At 37.5% G+C, this 13,054-nt stretch overlaps 1 protein-coding gene across 1 annotated transcript; it reads right to left on the bottom strand.

Annotated features, from left to right (window-relative positions):
- Positions 1 to 551: 551 nt before the first annotated feature.
- Positions 552 to 7,716, bottom strand: LOC149516175 (uncharacterized). The gene is made up of 5 exons (XM_089768729.1): positions 5,956 to 7,716; positions 5,628 to 5,706; positions 4,367 to 5,513; positions 4,232 to 4,241; positions 552 to 4,171 (listed from the first exon to the last, which is right to left on the bottom strand). Exons 1-5 carry the CDS (start codon positions 7,714 to 7,716, stop codon positions 569 to 571), a joined length of 6,600 nt encoding a protein of 2,199 aa, XP_089624855.1. The 3' UTR covers positions 552 to 568.
- Between the last annotated feature and the right edge of the window lie 5,338 nt (positions 7,717 to 13,054).

Genomic DNA, 13,054 nt, shown 5'->3' with positions numbered 1-13,054 from the left:
CTTTTGACTTCTTTTATCCGAATTCTTATATGACCAATCTGTCTTCAACATCTGACCATAATAGTTTTTTCTTCAAAAGTCTGCAACATCAATGTCTTGTCATGCTTTTCTCATCCTTTTTCATTTGCCTTTGTCAACTTTAAAAGTAATGCTGAGATCTTTCATATTTGTTTTTCTTTTCATCATTTTAAGTTCAAGACAAATAAAATGCAATCACATTTCTCTGATGGACAAAAAATATCAAATAAGGATAAAGGAAAGGATAGGCATTAGTTTCAAATGAAGGATAATGTATTTCCTATGGTTGATAACAAGTGTATGTCAAAGTGTTTGAGTTGAAATAAAGGTGTCAAAAGAATGATCACAAGATAATCATGAACAAAATATTCTCAGATTCTTTCTCTAAAACTAAATCAGATGACTTTCTTGATTATTCAGAGTTCGTCAAACTACACTTGCCCCTGCATTATGGGATCTTTTCTTGATGATGCTTTTGCTTCACATCTAAGCCGCCTTTTCAGGTTTTCAACTTAGATAAGTCATCATTTTTTCTTTTTTTTTTTTTTTTTTAAGCAAAATATTTCTTCACAACATCTGAATTTATTGGGGTAGGTAAATCACCTCCGTCCATTTCTGCCAAAATCAATGCCCCACCAGAAAAGGCCTTTTTCACCACATACGGGCCTTCCCAATTTGGTGTCCATTTCCCCCGATTATCATGTTGATTTGGAAAAAATCTTTTTAGCACTAAGTCTCCTTCCCTGAAGCAACGGGGATGAGTTTTCTTATCATGTGCTCTCATCATCCTCTTTTGATATAATTGACCATGACAAAGTGCTGACAATCTTTTCTCTTCGATGAGGTTTAACTGCTCGTAGCGATTTCGAACCCATTCTGCTTCCTCTAACTCTACCTCCATCAAGACTCTAAGTGAGGGAATTTCCACTTCGACTGGTAGTACAGCTTCCATACCATATACCAAAGAGAACGGTGTGGCTCCAGTAGACGTTCTGACTGATGTTCTATAAGCATGCAAGGCAAAAGGCAATTTCTCATGCCAATCTTTGTAAGTTTCAGTCATTTTCTCCAGGATTCTTTTGATATTCTTGTTCGCAGCCTCCACTGCCCCATTCATCTTCGGACGATATGGTGCCAAATTACGATGACGGATCTTGAACTGAGTGCATACTTCATTCATCATTTTGTTGTTCAAGTTTTTGGCATTATCAGAAATAATTGTCTCCGGAAGTCCATATCTGCATATTATCTCTCTTTTCATGAACTTACATACCACAGATCGGGTCACGCTAGCATATGATGCAGCTTCTACCCATTTGGTGAAGTAATCAATAATTACAAAAATGAATCTATGCCCATTCGAAGCTTTTGGAGTGATGGGACCAATAACATCCATGCCCCACATAGAGAACGGCCAAGGTGGAGCTAGAACATGTAATGTTGATGGCGGAGCATGAATCTTGTCAGCATAAATCTGACATTTATGACATCTCTTAGCATAATCAATACAGTCTCTCTCTATTGTCAACCAATAATAGCCAGCCCTCATAATTTGTCTAGCCATCATATGACCATTTGCATGTGCCCCACAAACTCCATCATGCACTTCTTCAATAATCTTTTTTGCTTCAGCTGCATTTACACATCTTAAGAGCACTTGATCTCGACCTCTTTTGTAAAGGATATCTCCATCAATGAAGAAACTCATAGCCAATCTTCTGATAGTCCTCTTATCATTTTCAGTTGCATGTTCTGGGTATTGCTGGTTTTTAATGTATTGCATGATATCATGATACCATGGCTTCCCATCAATTTTTTTTTCAACACCTGAGCAATGTGCTGGAACATCTTTCACATCCAGCTTGATGGGTTGGATTTCAGTATTTGCATCTATTTTGACCATTGCAGCTAGAGTAGCCAGTGCATCAGCAATTTGGTTTTCCTCTCTAGGTAGATGCTCAAATTGAACTTCTTTAAATTGCTTAACCAACTCAGAGATATATTTATGGTACTGAATCAGCTTAGAGTCTCTTATCTCCCATTCACCTCGTAACTGATAGATGACTAAAGCTGAATCTCCAAACACATCTAACACTTTGATCTTTTTTTCAATTGCTGCTTGTAGACCCATAACACAGGCCTCATATTCAGCCACATTGTTTGTGCAATTAAAATTTAATCTGGCTGTGATGGGGTAATAATGTCCATCAGGAGATATCAAAATTGCCCCAATACCATGACCCAAAGCATTAGCAGCTCCATCAAAATACATCCTCCATGATTTTTCAACAGGTTTATTTTCTTCAATGGCCATCACATCCTCATCAGGAAAATCTAATTTCATTGGCTCATAATCTTCGGCTGTACGATCAGCAAGGAATTCAGCTATTGCACTCCCTTTAATAGCTTTTTGAGCCACATAAATGATATCATATTCTGAAAGCATAACTTGCCACCGTGCTATTCTTCCTGTTAATGAGGGCTTTTCGAAGATATACTTAATAGGATCCAGTTTTACTATGAGCCAAGTAGTGTGATAAAGCATGTATTGTCTAAGCCTTCGAGCTGTCCAGGTTAATGCACAACACATTTTCTCTAATGGTGAATACTTTGACTCATAATCAGTGAACTTCTTACTCAAGTAGTAAATTGCTCGTTCTTTCTTATCAGTTTCATCTCTTTGCCCCAGCACACATCCCATTGAATTTTTATGCACTGTTAAGTACAAAATCAAAGGTTTTCTTGGCATTGGTGGCACCAACACAGGTGGATTTGACAAGTATTCTTTGATCTTATCAAAAGCTTCTTGGCACTCATCATTCCATTCTCCAGGATCATGTTTTCTGAGAAGCTTGAAAATAGGATCACACTTATAAGTGAGTTGAGAGATGAAGCGAGCAATATAATTTAATCTCCCTAAGAAGCCTCGCACTTCTTTTGAAGTATGAGGAGGAGATAAGTTTTGGATGGCTTGTATCTTATCCGGGTCCACTTCGATTCCTTTTTCACTGACTACAAAGCCCAATAGTTTTCCTGATTTGGCTCCAAATGTACATTTGGCAGGATTCAACTTCAACTGAAATCTTCTCAACCTGTCGAACAGCTTTTTGAGATTGACTATATGATCCTCTCCTTCACGAGATTTTACAATCATATCATCCACATACACTTCTATCTCTTTATGCATCATGTCATGAAAAAGAGTCACCATTGCTCTTTGATAAGTAGCACCAGCATTTTTCAACCCAAAAGGCATGACTTTGTAACAGAATGTTCCCCACATGGTCACAAATGTAGTTTTCTCCATATCATCTCGAGCCATCTTGATCTGATTATAGCCTGAGAAACCATCCATAAAGGAAAATGTGAAGTGCCTAGCAGTATTATCCACTAGAGTATCGATGTGAGGTAAAGGAAAGTTATCCTTGGGACTTGCTCTATTTAGATCTCGATAATCGACACACATTCTCACTTTTCCATCCTTCTTAGGAACTGGCACTATGTTGGCTACCCATTCAGGATATTTTGCCACTTCTAAAAATCCAACATCGAATTGTTTCTTCACTTCCTCTTTAATTTTCAGTAGCATCTCTGGTTTCATGCGCCTTAGCTTTTGCTGCATCGGCTTACATCCTGATTTTAAAGGTAACTTGTGCTCTACAATATCAGTGCTGAGTCCTGGCATATCCTGGTAAGTCCACGCGAACACATCTACATATTCTCGGAGTAATTCTTCTAGCTTCTTTCTTTCAACTGGTAAAAGAGATGTACCAATTTTGACCTCCCTTTTATTCTCACCATCTCCCAAATTTACTGATTCAGTAATTTCTTGGTGGGGTTCAATTGGCTTATCTTCATGTTCTATTAATTTTAACAAATCAAGAGGCAGTGTGTAGTTATCTGAATCTTCCTCATTATCAAGTTCATCAACATGAATTAAATTTTCAAAATCATATCCGAGATTATTGCCATGATTATCTTCATGTTCATTGTTTGGGACCCTGCAAAAGGGTAAGATGAAGAAAATATTGGCACACAAAAATGGAATGGCAAGAAAATGTAGGAAAGAAAAGAATGAAAGGTAAAATGAAGATAATAGAAGAAATGTGGATGCATCTTCTAAGTCTTTTATTAAAATGACAAACATAAACACACCATAAAAGATCTCCTAATACTCGTAGAAAGTAATTAGGGATTTAAAGTTTCACATTACTTTTCCAAAGCTTTAAAAACAATAGGCAGCTCCGTAACTTTCCAATTATCCAGCTCAAAATCTGAAGGACAAGGGTACACGAACAGCTCTTCACTTCGACTCTTCTTTTCTCCATCCATCATTTGAATGGCCAGCTCTGAAAATTTTTCCATGAATCCTGCACTTGAGGCTCCCGGTAAATCTGAATAAATGTATCCTCCCGAGTGAAAAGAATCATAGAGATATGGAATGACTATGGGTTCTGACTCTGGTTCATATCCCTTAAGATTAGCTATCCTCTTATATCTTTTCTCATTCCCCATTCTTACTTTATCCCCTCTTGTTGGCTTATATCCCAAGCCAAACCTGTCTCTCTTTTCATATATGGCCGATGGCTTCGTGATTCCTTGCAGGTTCTTCCCAAGTCCGGCTTCAGGTTGCCATCCCATCTTGGTAAGCTGTCTGACTACCATTTTAGTAGTCGTAGATAAGTGTGACGAATACAATTTAGATCCTTCAGCTATATATGTTGCATTGGTAATCTCGAAAGATCTATAAGAGCATTCTAAAGCTTCATCTGCCGATTCCACATAAGGAGTATTTATCGGTTGAGTTACCAATAAATCTTCTTCTCCTGCCACACATGTTAGCTTCCCTTCAACAATGAATTTGACTTTTTGATGTAATGAGGATGGGACAGCACCTGCCATATGGATCCACGGTCTACCCAATAAACAACTATATGAAGGAGAGATGTCCATGACTTGAAATTTCACGTTGAAAGTACATGGGCCAATCTGCAGTGGCACTTCTATATCTCTCAACACTTCTCTTCTGGTTCCATCAAAAGCTCTCACTATCATATGACTAGATTTCATATAAGATCCATCAACAGGGAGTTTTGCCAGAGTAGCCGCAGGCATAACATTGATGGATGAGCCATTATCAATCAAAACCTTAGCCATTATATGACTTTTACATTTCACAGTAATGTGAAGAGCCCTGATGCTTCCTCTACCCTCAGGAGGAATCTCTTCATCATTGAAAGAGATATAGTTTGAAATCGTCAGATTACCAACAAGCTGTTCCACATATTCAACAGAAGCATTGTGAGACACATATGCTTGATTTAGCACCTTCAGTAAAGCATTACGGTGTGACTCTGAATTGAGCAATAATGACAATAGCGAAATTCTAGCTGGCATCTTGTTAAGCTGTTCTACCACGCTATACTCACTATGTTTTATTAGCTTCAAAAATTCACCTACTTCACTTTCAGATACTGGCTTCTGACATTCTTTTTCTGGTGTTGCATCAAGATCACTCTGACTTTCATTTTCTTCCCTTACCTTGGCTTTCTCCTTTCTAGCTTTTTCTAGAGCCTCTGGGGTATAGCACCTGCCACTTCGGGTTATGCCTCCTACACCCGTTATATTAGCAGTATCTGGGTTGACTACGACACCATAATCGTACTTCCAAGGTACTGCTTTATCATTCTGATATGAAAAAAAGACAGGAACTTTAATTGTCACCACTGGTCGAGAGACGAGTTTTTCTAGCTTCGATGTTGGCTTCTCATCATAATAGATAGTTACTGGTCTACGCCCAAACTTATTCTTTGAATTAATGGTAGACACTTTCACCAACTCTTCTCTCTCTTGGTAAAACTCTATTCGACCTTCATCCATCAATTTTTGCACCTCTTGACGAAATTGGTGACAATTCTCGATAGAATGCCCCAAAACATCTCTGTGATAAGTGCAGCTTTCAGTTGAGTTTATCATTTCAGAGTAATTTTGAGGTTCTATTGGCTTCAACATGTCAGTTTTGACCAATACTTCGAACACCTTAGCCATAGGAGTTTTGACCTCCTCTATTCTTCTTTTCACATAACTTGTTTGCCCATCAATCAAAGCATTTATTGATGGTTTGGTATGATTTGGTAGAGGGTTTCCATTGACATTTGGAGTCCTTTGTTGGCTGGTATCAAAATTTAATACTCCTTCATTGATTAACCCCTGCACTTTACGCTTCAAAGCAGTACAGTTCTCAGTGGAATGACCTGGATTCCCATAATGATAATCACAATGTGCATTGGGGTCATACCATTTGGGAAACGGAGGTTTCATAGGTTCAATGATAACAGGAGCAAGCAGATGTTTCTCAACAAGTTGAGGATACAGATCTGTATATGTCATGGGAATGGGATCGAAAGTGAATTTTTCTTGGATATTTCTTGGGGCTCGTGGACTACTATTAGGTCTCCAGTCTGGTCTTGTAGGTACAACAGGACGGTTATAGGAATAAGTGGGTGTTCGAAAGGATGGTTGAAAATGAGGTGAATAAGCTGGTTGTGGTAATGACTGGTATGGTTGATGTGAATGAGGGATGGATGTAACATGGTTTACAGAAGGGTAATGGGTCTGGTATACTGGTGTAGGATAAGGTGTGAAACCTCTGAATTGTTGCCCCATATAGTTCACTGCTGGAGCTTCATTCTCTTTCTTTCTAGGAGCTCCACCTTTCTTTACTCCACTTGTCTCTCCCGCATCGAGCTTACCATTTTTTATGGCATTTTCAATGATCTCACCGGATATCACCATATCGACAAAATTCTTGGTTGCATTACCTATCAATCTTTCATAATACGGTGCTTTCAAGGTATTCACAAATAAAACAGTTGTTTCTTTCTCAGTGAGAGGGGGTTGAACTTGTGCAGCCACGTCTCTCCATCTTTGTGCATACTCCTTAAAGTTTTCAGTTACTTTCTTTTCCATGCTTTGAAGAGATAGACGATCTGGAACCATATCCGTGACATGCCGATATTGTGTAAGGAATGCCTTTGTAAGCTCTTGCCAAGAACGAATATGAGTCCTATCTAGCTGGACATACCACCTAGCTGCAGAACCCGTAAGACTATCTTGAAATATGTGCATTAACAACTTCTCATCTCGAGCATATGCTGCCATCTTTCGACAATACATGGTGATATGGGTCATTGGGCATTTTGTACCATCATATTTTTCAAATTCAGGGACCTTGAATTTAGGTGGAATTACCACATCTGGAACTAAACAAAGATCAGCTGCATCTGTGGAGCCATAAAAATCCATTCCCTCTACAGCCCTAAGCCTTTCCTCCAATATCTTCATCTTCTCCCGGGCACTGGTATCTTCTACTTTTTCAGGTGTCTGCATCCCTAGCTTTTCTCTTTCCTTGGGATCATCTAAATCAGGAACTAAGATTGGCTCAGGTGGTTTTTCCATCATAATGGGATTAACAAAATTCTGAAATTGTCCTGGAGCAGGTGTGGATGTCATTCTTGGATAAGGATTAGGATATCCACCAGGAGTAAAAATTGGTACTCTAGTTCCTTGTGAAGGTTGGTTCAGTCGTGGCTCAAACCCTGGAGGATAGACAGGATCTACCATATCTGGCGATCGTTCTTGAAAGCTAGGATTTTCTTCCACTGTTTTTCCTTTGTCAAGTTTCTTGAGCATATCCATTATTATACTAAGATCTCCTTTTAGTTCTTCTTGAGCTTTTTCAATTCTCTCAAATCGACTGGCCTGTTCTTGCTCCATGATTCTTGTCTGTGTCCTGGTATTGTATGAATGACGAGTAGGTTGGGCCGAAATTTTTGATGGGCGAGCTATTCTTGAACCTTTATTACCACAAAATTTTTTTATTTTGAAAAAGAAAAGAAAAAAATAAAATTAGAATGCTATGTGTTAAAAATTTTACTTTATGAAAAATGATGTATATGATGCATGAATGCAAGTGAGAGATATTTGTTCTTGAACGAATTTCAACATTAGAAATTTTTATTGATCTCATACAACTTTTATTACATAGGATTTATCATCCTAGAGTTATATCCATAAAAGCATTTGACTTGCTCATAATGGTCCTTCACCTCATCTAGAAAGTTCACTGGGCACTGTCCATATTCTCCTATGGGATTGACTTCTCTTCTTAATGCTTCTACCTTTTCAACCATCTCCCATGCTTTCCTCACTGCCTTGCAAACTTGATTAGTCAAGTGCTTTATGTACTGTTGCCTCCCTAAACTTTCTGCCTTCCATCTCATATGAGCATCCCTTTCTGAATCACATGTGAAGATCCAATCTTTTTCCCTTCTATGCCACTCATCTATCATTGCTGAAATATGACTTTTGTGTCTTGCAGTTGTAGCTCTAACCCTTGGATCACCTGGTGAAGCGATTCTTTTTCATTCAATACTTCGAAGTGCTTTTTTCTTTCTTCTGCGAGCATGACTTTTAATCTTTTCTTTTCATTTTGGCATTCCACCAATCTTGCTGAGGTTGTAGAGTATAATCCCTTCCAATTCTGACATTCTTGAGAAATTCTGGTGGTCTCCTCTTGCTTTTCTTGAGCTTTGCCCTTCCATTGGTTTATTCCCTCTCGGAGCTTATCCATTTCACGTTGTCGGCCAAGGTAAGACTTGGTAACTAGTAACCTCTTATTTTCTTGATGTAGATCTTTCAAGTCACTATTAGCCAAATCTCGCTCTTTTATGACTTTTTCTAATATGCTCCCTTGTATCTCCGCTTCATATCTTAATTGCCCTACTTTTTCACGAAGTCTCAAATTTTTTCTTCTTATTTCTTCTTTTTCAGCTTCTAATTCTTTCTTAACAAGCTCAACTTCTGATAATTGCACCTCTTCTGAAAGATTAACCAATTGATATGAGCTATCATCAGGAGGGAGTACTATGTCTCTAGGCCGCATTGCTTTCCAAATCTGATAATCAGAAGTGACTTTATCGATGAGAGGCCCTAACCTCATTCTTTGTGTTCTCTTCCATGCTTGGATCAACTGCTCCGAAGTTCTTGATGGATTTGATTCCCCATAAATGAATTCTACTTGGACCAGGCCATGAGTAGCAGGAACAAACTGTTTTGCACCAAATTGCCTAAGTGCCATCAATGGAGCATAACTTACAACACCCCATAGCCCTAATAACGGAATCCATGGCTCATTTCCTCCACGATACAACAAGGGCACACGAGGCATCCAAGGCACCATCCATTCGATTTCATCCCCAGTAATCCTTCGTAAGAAAAGGACCCATTCTTCCTTAGTCTTTAATGTCGGCCATTGGCTTTTGCAAAACTCTTCGAGTGGTGCTTTATTTCGAAGATATGGTTTCGAAAATGCACTTTTCCCACATTTGAAATGACTTCTGACCCATACGTATAATAGAGATGCACATCCTATGAATCGACCTTTCCCATTTCGTCGACAAAAATTCAATGACCTGATGGTTTCGGCTAGGACTGCTGGAGCGGGATTAATTGTTTGGGTTTTAATTTGCTCGAAAAAGTCTACCACAGTTATCTCAATGTAACCCAAAGTCTTTGGAAAGATTACCATGCCATACAATGCTAGAGCAAACACATCCATACCTTGATCATTATCCAAATGCTCCTGAATGAAATTTCGAAGAAAGTCCCAACGAATGCCGAGATGTTTACCTTTAGACTTCACAAAGGAATCAATGGTTTCTACTTTAACCTCCATAAGCTTGGCTAACTTTTTACGATAACCTGATTTTGGCTTTCGGGTAAATACTTTATCTGGACATTGTAATTTTATCCCGAGCAAAATCGAATACTCCTCGATGGTTGGCACCAAATCTTCCTGATTAAAAGTGAAGCATCTATAGGATGGATCCCAAAACTGTATAGCTGCTTTGACCAGCTGTTCATCAACCACTACTGAAATGAGAGATGCAATCTGCCCATACTTTTTGCAAAAGCTTTCTTTTCTTCCTTCACTTAACTGACCCCAGATAGCAGCTAACTCTTTTAAATCATTCTGTGTGAGATCTAAATGCACTTTTTCGGGTAACTCAGACATATAACTGGTATGCAAACAATCTCCGTTCTTTTGTTGAGCCTCTTTCGACCAAACATGTACTTCATTATACGACTCACATGGCACACTGACTGAGGATGAGCAAATCTGTAGTTCTATGGGATCCATGAAAACTTCTTGGGAGAAATGTCCTTGAGCAAATATCTCGATGCAAAACTGTATGATATGATTAATGTAACAAAATTGAGTTAGTGTGAGGATGTGATTTTAAAAAAAATTTGTTTTTTTTTTTTAGAGATTTTTTTGTTTGTTTTGTTTTGTTTTGTGTTATACACAACTTTTATTCTTGGATATTTTTTACAAGAAAGTGGATGGAGCTCTACATAAGGCTGGTTTCCTAGGCTTATTATAAGCTGGGTTTGGATTGACAGGGTCTAAAGGTTCCCAAATTATTCCTCACTGTCGTCCATATTGGACTAGTAAGGCATCCCGATCCTCACCCATTACAGGCTACTAACGGAAAGGGTTCAATTCGAGTGGAAGTATTTCGCTTGCCATTGCGGAGGTTATCACCTCACGAGAGCAATAGGTACTTTACTTCCTTCTATAAAGGATGAAGCCCGGGTATAGAGCTCATGTATGAGATGCATCGTGCCATTGTGTGCAAATATATCCTAATTTATTGAAAGCAATATATATACAAAAAATAAAACATAAGAGGCATAATAAGAGAAATGTGTGTGAATTTTTTTGCTTTTTATTTTTGATTTGTTTGGTTTTGTTTTGTTTTACTAAAAATGAAGAATAAAAAATTAAGAATTTGATTAAGACTATTTAAATCAAAATTTAAGGATAACAAGTAGTTAATTTTGGCTTGACTCTCAAAAACAAAATGCGTCCCCAGCGGAGTCGCCAAGCTGTCGTAACGGTTTTGTGTCCGCCCGACGAATTTGGAAACGAAATAAAAAATAACGGAGTCGCCACCAATCTTTTTTGGCTAGGTGCGATTGGCCACCTATTAAAACATATCCTTTTAATGAAATCTTAAAATTAATTAAAATTTATTAAAAAGATAATTTTACGGTCTGCGAAACAGTCTGGGTTCGGGAGTCGATTACGCGTGGGGAAGGATTAGCACCCCCACAACGCCCGTTAAAAAACGGTACCAATTAACAACGTGTTATCCTTTGATTTTGATACAAACAGTCTTATTTTCAGTATTCAAAAAATAATTTCTTTGATTTTTATTTATTAAAATTATTCTCGAGAAAAATAAATCAAAACCTTTTTATTGAAATAATTCTTAAAATGTTCCAGTACGTTGGTAACATTAAAAGAACTCTTTCTCACCTAGAGATTTCTTAAAGCATCTCTACTCGGAATACTTTTAGAATCTCATCTTTGGAGGTCTAAATTTACTTTTCGTAAGAAATTATGTTATGCATGCCATGCAAAATATTTTCGTGTTTATGCACACATTTTATTCTCATTCAAAAATTTTATTAATTATTTTATTAATTTTATTAATTTTAATTAAAATTTTGAAGAAAAAAGGAATTTAATCATATTGAAGATTTTCTATAAATATTCCAATACGCTGGTAATATTTTACAAAAAATCTTCTCACCTAGAGATTTCTTAAAGCATCTCTACTCGGAATACTTTTAGAATCTCATCATTGGATTAAATTTATTTTCTTCTTATTTTTATTACTTATATTTTTTATTTATTAATCAATTTTTATTTATTATTTTAAAAAAAAAAAAAATCTTTACTGTATTGAAATTTTTTTATAAATACTCCAATACGCTGGTAGTACTTAAAAAAAATCTTCTCACCTAGAGATTTCGTAGGCATCACTACTCGGAATACCTTTGAATCTCATCATCGGATAAAAATTTCCTCTTCTCTTATTTTTTATTAGTTATATTTTAATTTATTAATCAATTTTTATTTATTATTTTTTTAAAAAAGAAAATCTTTACTGTATTGAAAATTTTTTTATAAATACTCCAATACGCTGGTAGTATTTTAAAAAAATCTTCTCACCTAGAGATTTCGTAGGCATCACTACTCGGAATACCTTTGAATCTCATCGTCGGATAAAAATTTCCTTTTTCTTTCATTTTTTTACTACTTTAGTATTATTATTAAATTTATTTTTTATGTTATTGTTTTTAAAGTTTATTCTAAAAAATAACATAATTATATAAAAAATTATTTAACCACAATTTCATTAATTAGTCTAACAAATATAGATATTTTAATATGCATAAATATTAACAAAATAACACTTAAAAAATAAGAAAAATTCAAAAAAAAAAAAATTTTTTTTTACCTGAACCGGACCGGTCAACGGTCCGGTCAACTCCTGGTTCAGTTCGGCGGTTCGATTCGGTCTGGTTGGTTCGGTCCGGCGGTTCAGTTCGATCTGGTTGGTTTGGTCCGGCGGTTCGGTTCGGTCCAGTCAGACCGGTCAGAGATGATAAAGGCAGCGGGTCGCGGGTCGGGTGCGCGGACCCCGGGTCGGGTCGCGGGTTGACGCGCGGATCCTCCTTGGCTGAAACGGCGTCGTTTTGGGTCTTTATCTAAACGACGTCGTTTTGAGATTTTGCTTTACTATATATAGCTGAAGATTTTTTTTTTTTTGGTTCATTTGGCTTCTGTTTCAGAAAAAAAAAGGAGAGAGGGAGAGAGAGAGCTCTGGGGGAAAGGTCGTCGGTCGGTTGCCGGAGCACTGTGCCGGCCGCCGTCTGGCTCGCCGCCGGCAGTCTTGGACGGTGGTTTCCGATGATCGGGAAAGGTGAAAATTCTTCTGGAAGTTCTCTTCGACGCGATCTTTCCAGATCCGGTGTCCTTTTTACCGGAAACAGCCCTGATCGACGTAGATCGGGGCTCAAAGTTTCGGTCTCTCTTTTTTTCTTTTTTTTTTTTTCTTTGAATCTGCTGATCTCTCTCTTTTTTTTTTCAGGTGGCTTTCTGGCGCTGGGTTCCCCGTTCCAG

Source organism: Durio zibethinus, chromosome 11 (assembly GCF_047325235.1).
Source record: "Durio zibethinus cultivar Kanyao isolate XHJ-2024 chromosome 11, ASM4732523v1, whole genome shotgun sequence".
NCBI classification, from domain to species: domain Eukaryota; kingdom Viridiplantae; phylum Streptophyta; class Magnoliopsida; order Malvales; family Malvaceae; genus Durio; species Durio zibethinus.
The sequence above is the reverse complement of the archived record's forward strand: the minus strand, read 5'-3'. Positions and strand labels throughout refer to the sequence as shown.